General features: G+C 32.9%; 1 protein-coding gene and 1 long non-coding RNA gene across 2 annotated transcripts; one reads left to right on the top strand and one right to left on the bottom strand.

Moving 5' to 3' along the window:
- The first annotated feature begins 10,101 nt into the window (after nt 1-10,101).
- On the top strand, nt 10,102-12,304 carry LOC105786043 (soluble inorganic pyrophosphatase 6, chloroplastic). The gene is made up of 6 exons (XM_012612294.2): nt 10,102-10,432; nt 10,522-10,682; nt 11,243-11,343; nt 11,455-11,636; nt 11,882-11,980; nt 12,072-12,304. Exons 1-6 carry the CDS (start codon nt 10,208-10,210, stop codon nt 12,162-12,164), a joined length of 861 nt encoding a protein of 286 aa, XP_012467748.1. The 5' UTR covers nt 10,102-10,207; the 3' UTR covers nt 12,165-12,304.
- A 2,149-nt stretch (nt 12,305-14,453) lies between these two features.
- Nucleotides 14,454-15,980, bottom strand: LOC105787072 (uncharacterized). Its single transcript, XR_008194287.1, has 3 exons — nt 15,606-15,980; nt 14,684-14,790; nt 14,454-14,543 (listed from the first exon to the last, which is right to left on the bottom strand). It is a non-coding gene; the product is annotated as an uncharacterized LOC105787072 (long non-coding RNA).
- Nucleotides 15,981-16,695: the final 715 nt, after the last annotated feature.

The raw sequence follows: 16,695 nt of genomic DNA, 5'->3' as shown, positions 1-16,695 counted from the left end.
AATCTAATTTTTTATTTTAATATCATACATATTTCATATATTCATATTAATTAATTCTAAACCATACATTTTATTATTTATTATACGTTATTTTTAAATATCTATCGTATTCTAAATAACGATTTCCACATGCATACACATGTGATAGGATTTCTAGTATTATTTATCAACACGATAAATTTTTTAATTATATAATAAATATATTTATTAAAATTTTATTTAAAAAACAAAACTTTACAATATTTTTTGTGATGAGTTGATTGAGTTTCATTTGGGGTCATTTTCCCATGTTTAGAGCAGTGGCGAATTCAGGGGGCAAGCAGGGGCCCCGGTCCCCCTTAAAATGAAAACATTGTCCATTTAAGCTCCTTAAAATTTTAAATTAGTAATGAATTTGCACTTTGGCCCCCCAATATGATTAAAAAATCAATTTAATTATTTAAAAATTATAAAGGCTATTCAAATGATAAAATTATATTTTTACTATTATAAAAATATACAATTTAGTTTCACCTCAAAAAAAAATTTGGCTTCTCCCTAATAGAAAGTCAACTAAACAATAGTCAATTCCAGCCTTTTTTTATTATTATTTATAATTTCCATATTAATGAATAATAATGATATAGATTGAGGGCAATTTACCATTAAAAGCCTAATTTTTTTAAATTTATCGAAATGGGCCCGATATTTTATTATTTACCGAAATGGACCATTTTCCCCTAAATCGCGTCCACGTCAGCGCGATGTCAGGGGACATGTCAGCAAATCGCATCCACGTAAGCACGGTTTATGTCCACGTCAGCAAAGCGCGCTGACGTGGACGCAATTTGCTGACGTGTAGCGCGCTCCTGGGGACGCGATTTGCCCCGCGCGTGAACAATGCAACGGTAATTTTTTTGACCGTTGCCCCCCCAACGATCCAAAAAAAAACTATAAATACCCTCACCCCATTTTTTTTCACAAACTAATCCTCTCTCAAATTTCCTCTCAATTTCCTCTAAATTTCCTCTCAATTTACTCTCAAATTCCTTTCAAATTTCTCTCAAATCCATATTTAATCTCAATTTGCTCTCAAGTTCCTCTTAAATTTCATTTAAATCTCTATTTTTAAATAATTTTAAAAAAATATTTTTTTTAAAAATTTTTTTAAACTGTGAAAATTTGTACGATTTCAGCAATGGCCGGAGAATTGACTCGTCTTGATAAGCAGCACATATCGGTGGAACAAATGAAAATGGTAAGCGTTAAATTTAATTTTTAAATATTATTCAAGAATTTTTTATTTATGTATTTTTAGATAATTATTAATTTATTATTTGTTATAAAAGTCTGTAGATCAGATATTAGAATGCAATATCCGGAATATGCATGCTCCTCCATCACTGTTGGTAGAGAACTACCTGCGGGAAGCGGGTTTTTGGCACGTAGCGACGGTAGGCTGGGGATGCAAAGTGGACCCGAAACTAATCAGTGCGTTGATCGAGAGGTGGAGACCCAAGACGCACACATTCCATCTTCCATGTGGAGAGTGCACTATGACTTTGGAAGATGTTAGTCTGCAATTGGGATTGCCGGTGGACGAGTACCCAGTCACCGGGTCTGGCCAATCAAGCGATTGGGGAGCAGTGTGCTACGAGCTTTTGGGCACTATTCCGGAGAAAATGGACGGAGGTAAGATTGAGATGGGCTAGTTACGAGATACATTCCCGGATCCGGATGAAGATTTAACCGAAATAGAAAGAATCGGATATGCTCGGGCATACATTCTTCAGTTAATTGAAGGTTATCTGATGTCGGACTCGTCACGGAACCGCGTACATCTAAGATAACTGCTGAAACTCGTTGATTTTAGAGTAGTTGGTGAATTGAGTTGGAGGTCTACCGTCTTGGTAACGTTATATCGAGAGATGTGAGGGGCGACGCGACCGAGGAAAGCAAAAATCGGAGGTTGCCTGTCACTACTGCAGTCATGGGCACGGTTTCACTTTCCATTTCTACGTCCTCGAGTGCACCACCCATATACATTCCCACTCATAACGAGGTAAATTTTATATTAGATTTTACAATTATTATTTAGATTTTTAAAAATAAAAGTATGCTAAAAATTTATTTAATTAGGTGGAACCATCCGGCAAGTCATGCTCGATTACTTACCTCTCTTGAAGATATACGGCTTCTATTAGACCAACAGTCGGAAGCACATACAAGTATTAAATAAAATTGATATTTCCATCATTCACTAGTCGATTGGTATTTAGTATTTAGTATTTAGTATTATTTATATAACTAATATTTCTATCATGTTCATATAGTTTCAATGGACACCATACGAGGATCCGGCAATTCGGGCAGTAATTTCGGATGAGTTCTTACAAAATCCAAACGCTTGGCACGCGAAAGTCGCGTTGATCAACTACGCGACTGTGGAGATACACTAGTCAGACAGGGCTACCAAACATGGGCTGTTCTGTGTTTTGTAACCCGCTAACCGAATGTCGGCCAGGGGTCGTGTATACATCTCGAACACCGGTCGCAAGTACATCATTTGGCGATGTAAATTGTACATATAACTCAATATAAAGTGCTCCACTAGCAAGATGAATCTGCACCATTGCCTCCAAGCTACGAGCACCTTTTATGTCGAACGAGTCATATGTTACCGGATCAACAGAAGAACAGAATCGATACGTAATAGACAGAACTTTCATTGGCGTCGTTCCGAAAATTTTACGCCTAATTCTTTTACAAAATTCTGTCAAATCTATGTTCTGGTTAAAAACCAGTCGCACTGTATTCTCCAACAAAAAAACAACACCATTCTTGGTGTGGCAAACCTCACCATCGTAGTAAATAACAGCACTAATACGTTCACTCATATTTGAAACTCTAACATTCTTAACCTCTCTAAATTGTTTCTGCCGTGACTTATGCATTCTGAGAATATTTTTTGCCTCCACGTGGACACAAACAATTTAGCAAAAGCGCGCCCCTAGGTAGGGATGTTCATTCGGTTAACCGACCGGTTAACCGACCCAAAATAACATTAACCGAATTAACCGACCTTTCAAAATCTTTAACCGTTAACCGAACCGAAATTTTTCTCAAAAAAATTAACCGAACCGAAATTTTTTCGGTTAATTCGGCCGGTTAACCGAATTAACCGAAAATTATATGTTTTTTTATTTTTGGTTAAAAATTAACCAAATTACCCGAATTACCCGAATTAACCAAATTACCCGAATTAACCGAATTAACCAAATTGAATCACTACATAATTAAATTATTTTTAGACTTTTAGACTTTAGTTTTAGTCTTAGTTTTAAAATTTTATTTTTATTTATTAAATTATTTGTAATTTAATTTTATGATTGGGTTGGGTTGGGTAATTGGGTTGGGTTAAATACTTGGGTTTAGATTGGGTTTAGATGAATAGTGAGCCTATTTATATATTATAATTTTATTTATTAATTTTTCGGTTAACCGACCGGTTTCGAACCAAATTAACCGTTAACCGAAAAATCAAAAAATAATTAACCGACCCCCGACCGAAAAAATTCGGTTAACCGACCGATTAACCGAATTCGGTCGGTTAACCGAATTTTTTTGGTTTTACCCGAATTTTGCACACCCCTACCTCTGGGGACACGGTTTCACCTTCTTAACCCAAACATGCTACTGTAGCAAAAGCGCGTCCACATGGGTGCGATTTCACAAATTCTTCTCATAAAGCATCTTGCTAGAAGCGATTTTATACTATTTGCTCAAAAACGTCAAGTCAAAATTATTTTTCCAGGACCTACTGTTAGGGGTGTTCATTCGGTTAACCGACCGATTAACCGACCCGAAATAACATTAACCGAATTAACCGACCTTTCAAAATCTTTAACCGTTAACCGAACCGTAATTTTTTCAAAAATTAACGAACGAAATGTTTTGGTTAATTGATCGATTAATGTAATTAACCAAAATTATATGTTTTTTATTTTTGGTTAAAATTAATGAATTAATCGAATTAACGAATTACCGAATTACCCGAATTACCCGAATTAACCGAATTACCGAATTAACCAAATTGAATCACTACATAATTAAATTATTTTTAGACTTTTAGACTTTAGTTGTAGTCTTAGTTTTAAATTTTATTTTATTTATTAAATTATTTGTAATTTAATTTTATGATTGGGTTGGGTTGGGTAATTGGGTTGGGTTAAATCTTGGGTTTAGATTGGGTTTAGATGAATAGTGGGCCTATTTATATATTATAATTTTATTTATTAATTTTTTCGGTTTTACCCGAATTTTGCACACCCCTACCTACTGTAGCGAAAGTGCGTCCACGAGGGCGCGATTTCACAAATTCTTCTCAAATAGCATCCTGCTTGCAGCGTTGTTTTATACTATTTGCTCAGAAACGTCAACTCAAAAATATTTTTTCAGGACCTACTGTAGCAAAAGCGCGTCCACGTGGGCGCGATTTCACAAATTCTTCTCATAAAGCATCCTGCTTGAAGCGTTTTTTAAACTATTTGCTCAGAAATATCAACTCGAAATTATTTCTTTCAGGACTAACTGTAGCAAAAGCGCATCCACGAAGGCGCGATTTCACAAATTCTTCTCATAAAGCATCCTGCTTGAAGCGTTTTTTTAAACTATTTGCTCAGAAACGTCAACTCAAAATTATTTTTCTAGAACCTACTGTAGCAAAAGCGCGTACACGTGACCGAGACTTCAAAAATTCTTCTTTTAAATCATCATGCTTTGATTTTATCTTAAAAACCCATAAACACGAAACGTAATCCAATTTTGAATAAATTTTAATTAATTTAATTACGAAACCCTAAAACCTAATCCCTTATTTGTTTACTTTTTTCTCCAAAAACCCTAAAAATCCTAAAAACCTTAAAAATCCTAACCTGGGAAACACGGTGAAATCGCGTCCCTGGTAGCGCTGATGGCGACAAATCGCGTCCACGTCGGTAGCGCTTTTTCGACGTGGACACAAACCGCGCTTACGTGGACGAGATTTCTTGCCATGTCAGCAAACCGCGCTGACGTGGATGCGATTTGTTGACACGTCCCCGAACATCGCGCTGACGTAGACGCGATTTAGGGGAAAATGCCCCATTCCGGTAAATAATAAAATATCGGGCCCATTTCGGTAAATTTAAAAAAAAATTGGCATTTTTTGGTATTTTGCCCATAGATTGATGCAAATTTTCAGTTCATATTGATTGTCATCAAGAATCAACAATCAAAATTTTAATGCATATGAATTGAAATTTTGCATCAATCTATATCATTATCATTCATTAATATGAAACATAAACAGGAATTATCATGTCTTTTAACCATATATAATATAACTGCATTATTATTTTTAAATGGTATGGTTTAAAATTTTCTAAATACAATTTTTTTGAATTTAAAATCTTATAATTAACTTTTTAAGAGAAAAAATTATATATAAAGATTAAAAATTAATTAATGCACTTTAAAAAGGCGATAATGGAGAGGGGAATTTGTTTCCATATACAACTCTTTTTCCTATTGGAACTATAAAATTGCATTAAACTTTTCTTCCCTTAAAACCATAAAAAACCATTAACTAAATTTATTAATGCAATTCCATATACAATTTTTTCTATATTGAAACCATAAATGTCCAACTCTCCATTTTTTTTCTTCTTCTTCTCTTGTTTCCTTCATTGTTGAATTTTTTTTCATCATCTTTTTTTTTTGTTTTCTTTATCTACTAAGTACTGTAATAAGAAAACTAAATTCAAAAGTATTTTACCTGATATGGGTGCCGGTCACCACAGTGCCAGCACTAAAAAATATTGATTTTTTTTTTGCAGTGCCGACTATATGGATGCCAACACCTAATAAAAAAATTATTCTTTTTTGGATCAGGGAATATTTGTATGTTACAAAATGCACATGAAAAAATACATACAGGTGCCCACCATTGCCGTGTCAGCACCAAAAATTTTTTTTAAACCCTCATACAATCAGTAGCTAATGATTGGGGGGTGATTGAGTTGGCTGTCGACACCGCCTGACACTGTTCATTTCAAGTCATTCCCATAATTATTTTTGAAGTTGAGTCATTCTTATAAATATTTAAATGTTTATTTTTCATGGTGTGACCCTACCAAATTAATAATGAGTGTTGAGGGGAATTATAAGCATCAGGAGAGTTGATTCAACTTGTTAATGACGACGTTAGCAAAATAGTATTTAGCATTTAACATTCAATCTATTAATTAAAAAACTTAAAGAAAATTTTGAAAGGTAAATTCATTCATTTATTCAATTAACGGAACCATACAATTCAGAGAAAAAAATAGCAAATACTTGTCGTAAATGATAAAGGACAAGCTCTGTAACACCCGTATTCGACACCGAAATAGGGTAAGAGGCATTACTAGAACACATACACTTGTAAATGTATTTAACCAAGTTATAAAACTTCATCTAAATTAAAACTTTCAAATTATTAACATGCTTTTATAATTCTTCATAACATATCCTCAAAATATTATATTCATAATAAATAAAACCTACGAGACCCGATACATATTCATATAATTCACAAGTCTTAATAATTCAATGTTTCATAAATTTCAATAGAAATTGATTTGTAGGACCTAATTGTGAAAAAGTTTGGAATCAAAGTCTAGTGCTAAAATTATTATTTCCAAAGGTTATAAAGTAGTTTAAAGTGATAGAATAAAGTGTTAATTGAGAAAAATCAGCTCAATTGAGAGGTTAATTGGGCAGTGATGAAATTATCATTTATTGAAAGCTTAGGGAAAAATGGTAATTAACATCATGCACTAAAACAGTTTTGGACAGTAGCAGTAGTCTAACTTTGAAAAATCACCATAAATCGTGGAAATTTAATTAGAGGATGAAAAAAATATGGAATTAAAGCTTATTGAGTCTAGTTTCTCATAGAAGAAATGGTGTAAGTAATGGTGTAAGTAATGGAATTGTAAATCATGATATATAATAAATTTTGTTAGATAAGGTCAGAATGAATTCGGGTTCCCCTGTTCTGACTTTGGAAAATCATCAAAAATTGGAGAAAAATAAATTTATATGTTTAAAATCCTTAATGAGTCTATTTTAAAAGGAAATAAATGAGAACATCATCCGAATTCTGTACAATGAGATAATTAATTTTTAGTGAAGAGGGGTCGAAACTGTCGAACAGTGAAACAGTGGAAACTTTAAAGAATAAACTATACTTATTGGCAGACCTAAAAATTCTAAAAATTTTATGGTAAGAAGATATGTGAGTCTAGTTTTGGGGAAAATTAGCGAATCTTAATTTGGAGTTACATAGCTCAAGATATAAATAATTTAGTGACTATGACTCAATGAGACAGCTTTGAATGCACTATAAATAATAATGGAATTATAGAGAATGTTACATATGAACATGAAATGTATTAGATTAATGATAAAATTTATTTATTTAGATCCAGAAAATTCAAATACGAAGCTAGATCGAGGAAAAGAAAAAGTTCGGGATTAATAGATTTTTGTTTACGAACAAGTATTGAGGTAAGTTCGTGTAACTTGAATTATATTCTTAAATGCATGAAATGTTTGCTATTGATGTGAATATGATTTGAATGTTCATTGTATGAAAATTGATGAAACATTGATATATTTGATAAAAAGGGGAAGAAATCCCGGTTGAATGGAAGGAAAATTGGGAAATATATGAATGATTTGTGTATAATTGGTCATATGCTTGATTATAATTGATAAACAATGAAATAGAAATGATGCTTATATTTGTGCATTATTGGTCATGGTCTAAGCTCATGTGTGAAAATAAAGTTTCATAGTATAAGTGTATGGTATATTCGGTATATGATTTGGCATGAAGTAATGTCACGAATGGTTTATGAATTAACACATGTTGGTAAGTGTGATACATGAATAAATGTTGTGCTCATCCATGCTTATAATGTTTATGCTATATGTGTATTTGGCTAACATATTTGGCATACATGCTTAGGCTTTGGCCAAGTAGTGGTTGGATTATGCCACATTAAATTTGTAAGTTATGCATTGAAATGGTAAGTGCCTAATTGAAAATATGCTTGTGATCATGAAAAGGGTGGTAAGGTTTAAATTATGTAATCTCTAGTGAAATGGTTTATCATGTGGTTAGTTTCAAAAAGAGTTATGTTTAAATACACTAGCTTGCGACTATGGTTGAATGATATGTTTATATCTTGTGTAATGTGTATAGGAAATGAGTGTGGAAAGGTAATGAAATAGTAAGTTCATATGGCTGAAATTTAATGATTAAATGTTAATTTCATGAATTATATAATGTATGATGAGATATATTTGTTGATGATTTGAGAATAAAATAACAATGCGAAAACCGAATAAATGATCAAATTGAGCGGAATGTCGGATTTGAGAACTTCTGATCAGTGACAAGTGACAAGTAATGAGTGGTAGCTTTAGCTTCACTTATCTGATCAGGGACAAGTGACAAGTGATAAATGTGATTCGTGTAAGACCATAACAGGGCTATGGCTTCGGAAAGTGCTAAGTGATCATACGCAAGACCATAGTTATACTATGGCAAAGTGGAAGTGAAGTACTCATTTTTCCATAACCGTTTCCTAATTTGATTAAGGATGGTAAGTGACAAATGGGCCCAAAAGAATTATAGTAAATGGATAAGTGGTAGTGAATTTATATCAGGATGATGAGTTGAGTTGATGTTGTTATTTAAGCTAAAGTGATATTTTCATTGCAAACTTGAGAATTTCATAGATGTATTAATGAATGGTATAATCGATAAACGTTGAGTTAAATGGTAAATACGTATTAGTATTGAGCTTAATGATTTGAATTGTGAACATGAGAAATTTGTGAATTGAATGAAATGGAAATGAAACATTGAATTATTAAGACTTGTGAATTACATGAATATGTATCGGGTCTCGTAGGTCCTATTTATTATGAATATAATATTTTGAGGATATATTATGAAGAATTATAAAAGCATGTTAATAATTTGAAAGTTTTAATTTAGATGAAGTTTTATAATTTGGTTAAATACGTTTACAAGTGTATGTGTTCTAGTAATGCCTCGTACCCTATTTCGGCGATGAATACGGGTAGAGGGTATTACAAGCTCCATCAACACAACAAAGGCTTTAGCCTCAGCATCATTAGAACATTATGATACGTTGACAATTGACTTTGTCACAACTCAAGCACGACATATCTGGACTGATTACAAGCACTTAATACCATAAGAAAATCAACTCCGGATGGTCCAAAACGACGAGTAAAAATTGACAAAAGAATCGAGCATTCACCAAACTAGAGAGGACAACAACAAAATCATCCCTAAAATCACTTGTAAAACTAAAATTACATGCATAAACAAGACTAAAAAATATACTACAAGAGTAGACAAAAACTTCTAAAACTAAAGACTTATTAGAAAATGGAAAAACAAATAAAAAATATAAAACTTAAGACAACACAAATCCAAATCGACACATGAAATTATTTATTATTCTAAAATACTCTCGAAGCAGATTAAGAAGTTGACGAAGAGCCACCCACTTTCTAAGAAAAACTAATGATGGCAGGTGGAGTTTTAGTGAATGACAGACACTGTCATCTATCCATCACAACTTGTGAAGACAACAAATATATCCACAAAATAGATTTACAAACTGAAAAGAGAAAAAACATGTGTAATGAATAAAAAAAAGAAAAAAATGATTCATAAAAGACGAAAAATATGAGCGATAACCAACCTAGAGACTAACACCGCTGCATAGTAAAACAAAACTTAAAAAGAAATTTAGATGGACTTCATTAATCTTTTATAATACTTCAACCCAAAAAGAAATATTACAAATGAATACGAAATAGATTAGCAAAATAGAATAAATTAATTAATAATTCAAAACAGTTTTCCCATTTCAATAATGTTTTACATTATCTTTTAATAAATACAATTATTACATTTATATTTTTTAAACTGACACTATCCAATATTATCTAAACTATAGCTGACTAATTACTATTTATAGATTAAGATCAAATTTCTATGGCATCAACTCAGACTGGTAATCATCCATGTATGAAAACTACCAACTCCCAAACATTCCGGTTCACTGATTGAGCGTCCACCACAATACATAAATCAAACATGGCACCGACAACCGTAGCCGCCCCTTCTTCTTGCATGCTCCTCAAAACACCCTTCTCTTTGAAACGCGGCAGCAAGGCTCTTAGCTTGAACAATGGCAGACGATTGTCCAAAAGATTATTTTCTTGCAATGCCATTTATAACCCCCAGGTGCGGATCAAGCGAGAAGGCCAACCCGAAACTCTTAACTACAGAGTCTTCTTCGAAGATGCTTCGGGCAAGAAGGTAATTTTTTAACTTCGTTTTTTTTTTTTTGGTTCCAAAATCTAGTAATATATGTTTTTAACGGTAATTGAGATTGGGTGGTGGCTTAGATTTCTCCTTGGCATGATGTTCCATTGCATTTGGGAAATGGTGTTTTTAACTTCATTGTTGAGATACCCAAAGAATCAAGTGCAAAAATGGAGGTTGCTACTGTTGAGTTATACACACCCATTAAGCAGGACACAAAGAAGGGCAAGCTTCGATATTACCCGTAAGATTATTTTCAGCACTGATTTTTTCTTGGATGCTTAAACTTTTCCAACAATGATGCAATTAGATTTTGCATTTGACCGTGATTTTTGAAAAAAAAATAAAAATTGGGCAATGCCATATTATAGCCATTGAATTTGAAACTTGTCTTGATTTAGATGACCCAAGTTCTTAGCTTGAATTTGAAACTTGTCTTGATTTAGATGACCCAAGTTCTTAGCTCACCGTAAGTTACTGAAAATAACTTTGTTACTTGTCTACTAAACATCAGAGTGGTTAGTTGAGTTAGCTTCTAGTAGCAGCAAGTGAATTTAGGATATGTAAGATCACAGTTGTATTAAAGCACATTTCAAAATCTTCGGGTGATACTCGATTCCTATGCCATGGGAGAGAACCATCTACTTAGTAAATATGAAGTTACAAAGAGTAAGCACATTTAGGAAGGATTTTTGTTATTAGAATCTACTTGGTTTCAGCTTCTTGCTATAGATTGTAAGTTTTCATTGTCTATTGTGTTTCTTAGATACTTCATTTTTTAGTAATTCCATTAATTGTCCTCAGCTATAATATAAACTGGAATTATGGATTGCTTCCACAAACATGGGAAGACCCATCTTTTGCAAACTCTGAAGTTGAAGGAGCATTTGGTGATAATGACCCTGGTAATTCTAATCCACGTTTCAATATTTGAAACTTGTAACAGCATTTTCTTCTGTTTTGTTGTGAAAAGTTGCTTGTGAAATCTTGATGTTTTTGTTTCATCGAATCCGTAGTTGATGTTGTTGAGATTGGTGATAGCCGGGGGAAGATTGGTGAAATTCTGAAGGTTAAGCCTTTGGCTGCTTTAGCCATGATTGATGAAGGGGAACTTGACTGGAAAATAGTTGCCATCTCATTAGATGATCCAAGGGCTTCTCTTGTGAATGATGTCAATGATGTTGAGAAGCATTTTCCGGTATTGTTCTCCATAATTTGTTGGGTTTTGTTATAATTTTAAACTCTCAAGTTCGTAATGGATCATGCCAACAACAAGAATAGTGAAGCCAGGATCTGATTTTGCTAGCTTATTTTACAATGGCTACCAGCGTTGAAGATGTCAGCGTAACTTGTTATGAAATCGCATTATTTAAACTAGTCTAAGCAGTCATCTTTCTTACATTTCCCAAATAATTTTGGGCATCCATATGATGATCTTTTCAGGGGACACTGACCGCAATCAGGAATTGGTTTAGAGATTACAAGATCCCTGATGGAAAACCAGCTAACAAGTTTGGTCTTGGCAACAAGGCAGCAAGCAAGGTGTGTATTCGTTTTGTTTCAATTTCCCTACTCGAGTGCCTCTCACCTCCTTCCGGTTTCTGCTCCCTTACATTATGATGTATAATGGCAGGAATATGCTCTTAAGGTCATTAAAGAGACTAACGAGTCTTGGGCTAAACTTGTCAAAAGATCGATTCCCGCCGGAGACCTTTCACTTGTATAACTACTACTAGTTCTTTCAATTTCAAACAATGAACTGAACTTTCTTCCCCTTTTTCAAGCAGGTCTTGGTAATCATATAATACTGTTACCGATGCATTTCTTTCTGCTTATTATTTGAATAAGTTAGACTACCTTTTTTAACCAGGACAGCATTTTACATTCATATGGTTGTTCTGTTAAAGCACTAGGCTTCGACCTGATGGTTAGAGGTTAGAACTAGAGGTGCTCATGGGTCGGGTCAGGCCGGATTCAACTAAAAATTCAAGCTCATTTACTAGGCTCGGGCCAGTCCGAAAAATGGGCCTAAAATTTTGCCCAAGCTTGGCCTGGATAAAAATGATAAAATCCGAGCCCGACTCGGCCTGCCCATATTAATTTTTATATAATTTTTAAATATATATAATACATTAAAAATACTAAGGGCACGTTTGGTTCGCTGTAATGGAATAGAGACGTAATGGAATAGATGCGTAATGGAATAGAGGCGTAATAGCAATTCAATTGTTTGGTTGAATGTAATGGAATAGAGGCGTAATAGTATTCTTGTGTTTGGTTGAATGGAATGGAGGTGTAATAGTATAAGGGAAAAAACTGAAATGACTAGAATACCCTTGGCAGAAATGATTATTGTTATTGTTATTAAATTTTAATAAGATTATTAATATCGATAATAAATAATTTAATCATATTTTAACATAATTATTATTAAATACAATTTAATTAAAATATATAATTTAATAAAATTTTAATATTAAATATTCTTATATGAATTTACTAAAATCATAATATATAATACTATAAAAATAATATATAATATATTTTATTATTTTTAAACCATAATACATATTTAATGTGCTAAAACATCATTAGTGAAACAAATAATTTAATTATTCTACAATAAAACAAAATATTAGAAGTAATAAATAACTTGAGAATTATATTTTACATCCAAACATAATATTCATATATTAACAAAAGTTACATAATTTCATTAGTTTACATGTCATAATATCCAAACATAATATTCATATATTAATAAAAGACTAATTTACTTTTTGATTTAATGTATAAAGAGTAATTTACTCATTTTTCCAATGGAAAGGGCAAAATAAAATGCAACTCCTAATATAATGGCTTCTATAGTACTTTTACCGTTTTGTTTGTTTTTCAAGTATTCTGAAGGAATTGGATTGCTTTTAGCATGGAACAGAGACCTATTACTGTGCAACTTATCAAATGGAGAATTGGAAGGTTGTTTTTTGGTAACTTTGATGTGCAACATTTGGATTATAATTTCTTTTGCAGAAATGATCATATGAACGGATTTCTTCTTCTATTTTTTTGTTCATTATAACTTGAGAGAGATTTCCCACAGACAGGATGGCTGTTAGAATAAAGCCTCATGGTGAATTCTATATTATATATTGGGATGCCTGCACATAGATCGGCCAAGTGCTAAGAAAAGCCAAGTAAACCGCAATGAGAGTTAAACTATACTTCATTTTCTGTTAAATTAAGACCATCTCAAATATGCACAAGGACTTTGACAAATGTTGGTGAGGCAAATTCATCTTTTGCACAAGGTAACTTAATGACATTTATTCGAGCAAAATCAGAATATAAAATTGGTGAATTCACTCAAGGGTATGTCAAGTACATACCTATATCTAACGCTCATCAATTACATCCAGTTATAGATGTGGAGTATCTTTGCTTTTCTAAACTCAAAATCAATACTTGACATTGGTTTGCTTAAAAAATGTAAATAGTAATAATGTCTATCAGAATATCAACAACAACAATAATTAGAAAGGTTTGAGAGAAAAATCCATGAAAAAGAATTATTATGGTCATTTCATGTGCCAAAGAAGTCCTACAAAGTGCATTTATATGAAATAGAAACATTGGAAAATCAGCCTGTTTACTGCTGGAATTAAGGTAAATGATCAGCTACACAAAGCCAGCCTAGAAAAGTAAATCAACAATACAAAGACAAAAGATGAATTTTTCATTGAAAATATCCATGAGATTGCACATTTCCCATCCTGAAAGTTATTAAGACTATTATGACAGCTCAAGATACAATCTATTAAATATATGCATAAAACAAAGTCAAATCAAGACCTCTAGAAAATCTAAAGCGGTAGAGCGAATTGAACCACTTCTTGGATCTTGACTAGAAATTCTTTCATTGCCTGCTTCGACAACCGCTTCGAGTTGCTTTATATTGTTGTCTTTAAGTTCTTTGTTTGAATCCTTGGTTTTACTTGAGAATTTCTCCGCACAATTGGATTCAAATACTAAAGCAAGAGCCTCACATCTTCTTGCACATAGTGCTTCATCGTTCTTGTCTAATATGTTGGAGAAGTATGTAATTGCCCTGCATCCAAATTTGCAGATCTATCAATGACATTTCAAATTTGTCTGTAGATGGAAAACAGAAAGAAAGACGATAACTATCTAGAGGTTGTAATTGTTAAAAATTTACAATAAATGAGACTTTTTAATTAAAAGGCTCACCATTGCCAATTTTTGTGACTTAGCCTCCACCCATCAGTGGTAGAAAGAAGAAAGGACCAAGCGGATATCATGGCAGTTAAAACGGCTGGTGAATCTTTCCTTTCAATCTGATGAGACATAGAAGGAAACCTATCCTTTTAGGCTCCAATTTAAATTACAGAATATATAGATAAAAATATCAGTTAAAATTCATACACTAGAGTCAGTTCTAGGATTAATTAAGTCCCAAAGTAACTTCATTACTGATTCAGTCTCATCCGAGTTGCTTGCACCGAAAAATGTAACAACAGTCAAGCAACCAAGAATCTGCGCAATACAAGAAACTAAACCATACATCCAATGCATATGCATAACTCTACTATATGCATATATATATATATATATATATATATATTCAATGCATAACTGTTTGACTTCATTCATTCAAACAATTAGCATTAGTTTTCAACATATTTTCACAAAATTTCCTTCTTACCACATTATCATATAATTTCATGGCAAACATTAACAAATCTCCCTCTAGATATACATATAATAAACATAATTATCACTTATCACATTAATCAAAAACATAGATTCAGATGCTAGCCGCAGTATAGAAGCAATATTTGAAAACGAAATTTTATTATTTTTCCTACTGAAAACATGAAACACCATCAAGATATATCTAAAAACACAAATTACAATTGCAGGTTCATATTGCTTACAAGCTTCTGATTTTATGTATTCAGGAAAAAAGCAAAGATAGCAATGACAGCTTTATGATGTTGGAAATCTATGAGAACTCGAAAAAAGATAATGAAACTTACTATTTCTCCTCTTGTCCATTATCTTCTTTGACTAAATAGATCAAGTAAAACCCCAAACTTTTACAATTACTGCAAAATAAACGTTAACTACTGCATAAACTCTAAACTTTTACCTATGCACTTCTGGAGAAGTTCAAGTTCTGAAGCCAATGGTTCGAAAATACTCGGCTAACATACTTTCATCAGTTCCCTCAGGTAAATTACAAACATAGATGGAACCATTTGTAGGGTATCCTCTTCCTGAATTGCTTGCCATAGTTTCTTCACCTCATCAAAATCCTTCTCGAAAGTTCTAAACAAAATTAAATGCTTCGCTAAATTTATAATTAGAAATAAATGTAAAAAAAATGCTTAATTGATACTGCATAGTGGCATTAACATAAAATATTATAAAATTTATTAATATTACAACGAAATAAACACAAATAGAAAAAGAAAAGATTGAAGCTAAATCAAAATTTTAAACTAAATAAATTAAAAACACTAAAATTTAGGATAATCGGAAACATAGATAAAGATCTCAAGCGTAGAAATTAAAGGAAAGGAGACAAGGTATTCTCACTTTGGTAGTAGAGGCGCGGTAATGGTCTTTGGAAGTTCAAATATGTGAAAGTGATGACATTTTTCGTTCCTGTTAAATGAAGAGCAAAAACGTAGGAGAAGATGGAGCTGAGGGCAGAAATCGGTTTTAAGTTCCCAAAGGTAAGAAGGAAAAATCAATGAAGAAAAGAAGTAAAAAGATTACCTCTGCAATCAATGGAAGGAAAACGTCGGAGAGGATGAAGCTTGATGAGGCGTAAAAGATTACCTCCTTCCGCTCATCGCTTCTCGATCGATGCAAGAAGCGGAAGAATGGTGAAGCCCTATGGCTGTCAGCATACCTTTGGCTGAAAGAAGATGAAGGCGAATCGATTTGGCTGGAAGAAGATGTGAAAACGTGAAGGCGAATCGATTTGGCTTGATTTGAGGATATGAAATCGATGGGAAATTTTTGGGGAGAAAAAGGCAGGCTATTTTGGTCTCAAAATTAAAGAAGAAAAGCAATGAATAGCTATTACAAACTAAAACCCCTAATACCTATTACAATTCTTGAGGGAATAGGCAAGGAATAGCAAAACCTCTGAATCAGTAAACGGTGAACCAAACGACGTATTGGGTGGGGCCACCGAATCGGGGTGTAATGGCTAATCCATTACACCCAAC

This window comes from Gossypium raimondii, chromosome 1, assembly GCF_025698545.1.
Source record: "Gossypium raimondii isolate GPD5lz chromosome 1, ASM2569854v1, whole genome shotgun sequence".
Classification (NCBI taxonomy): domain Eukaryota; kingdom Viridiplantae; phylum Streptophyta; class Magnoliopsida; order Malvales; family Malvaceae; genus Gossypium; species Gossypium raimondii.
This window is presented reverse-complemented; position numbering and strand designations above follow the sequence as displayed.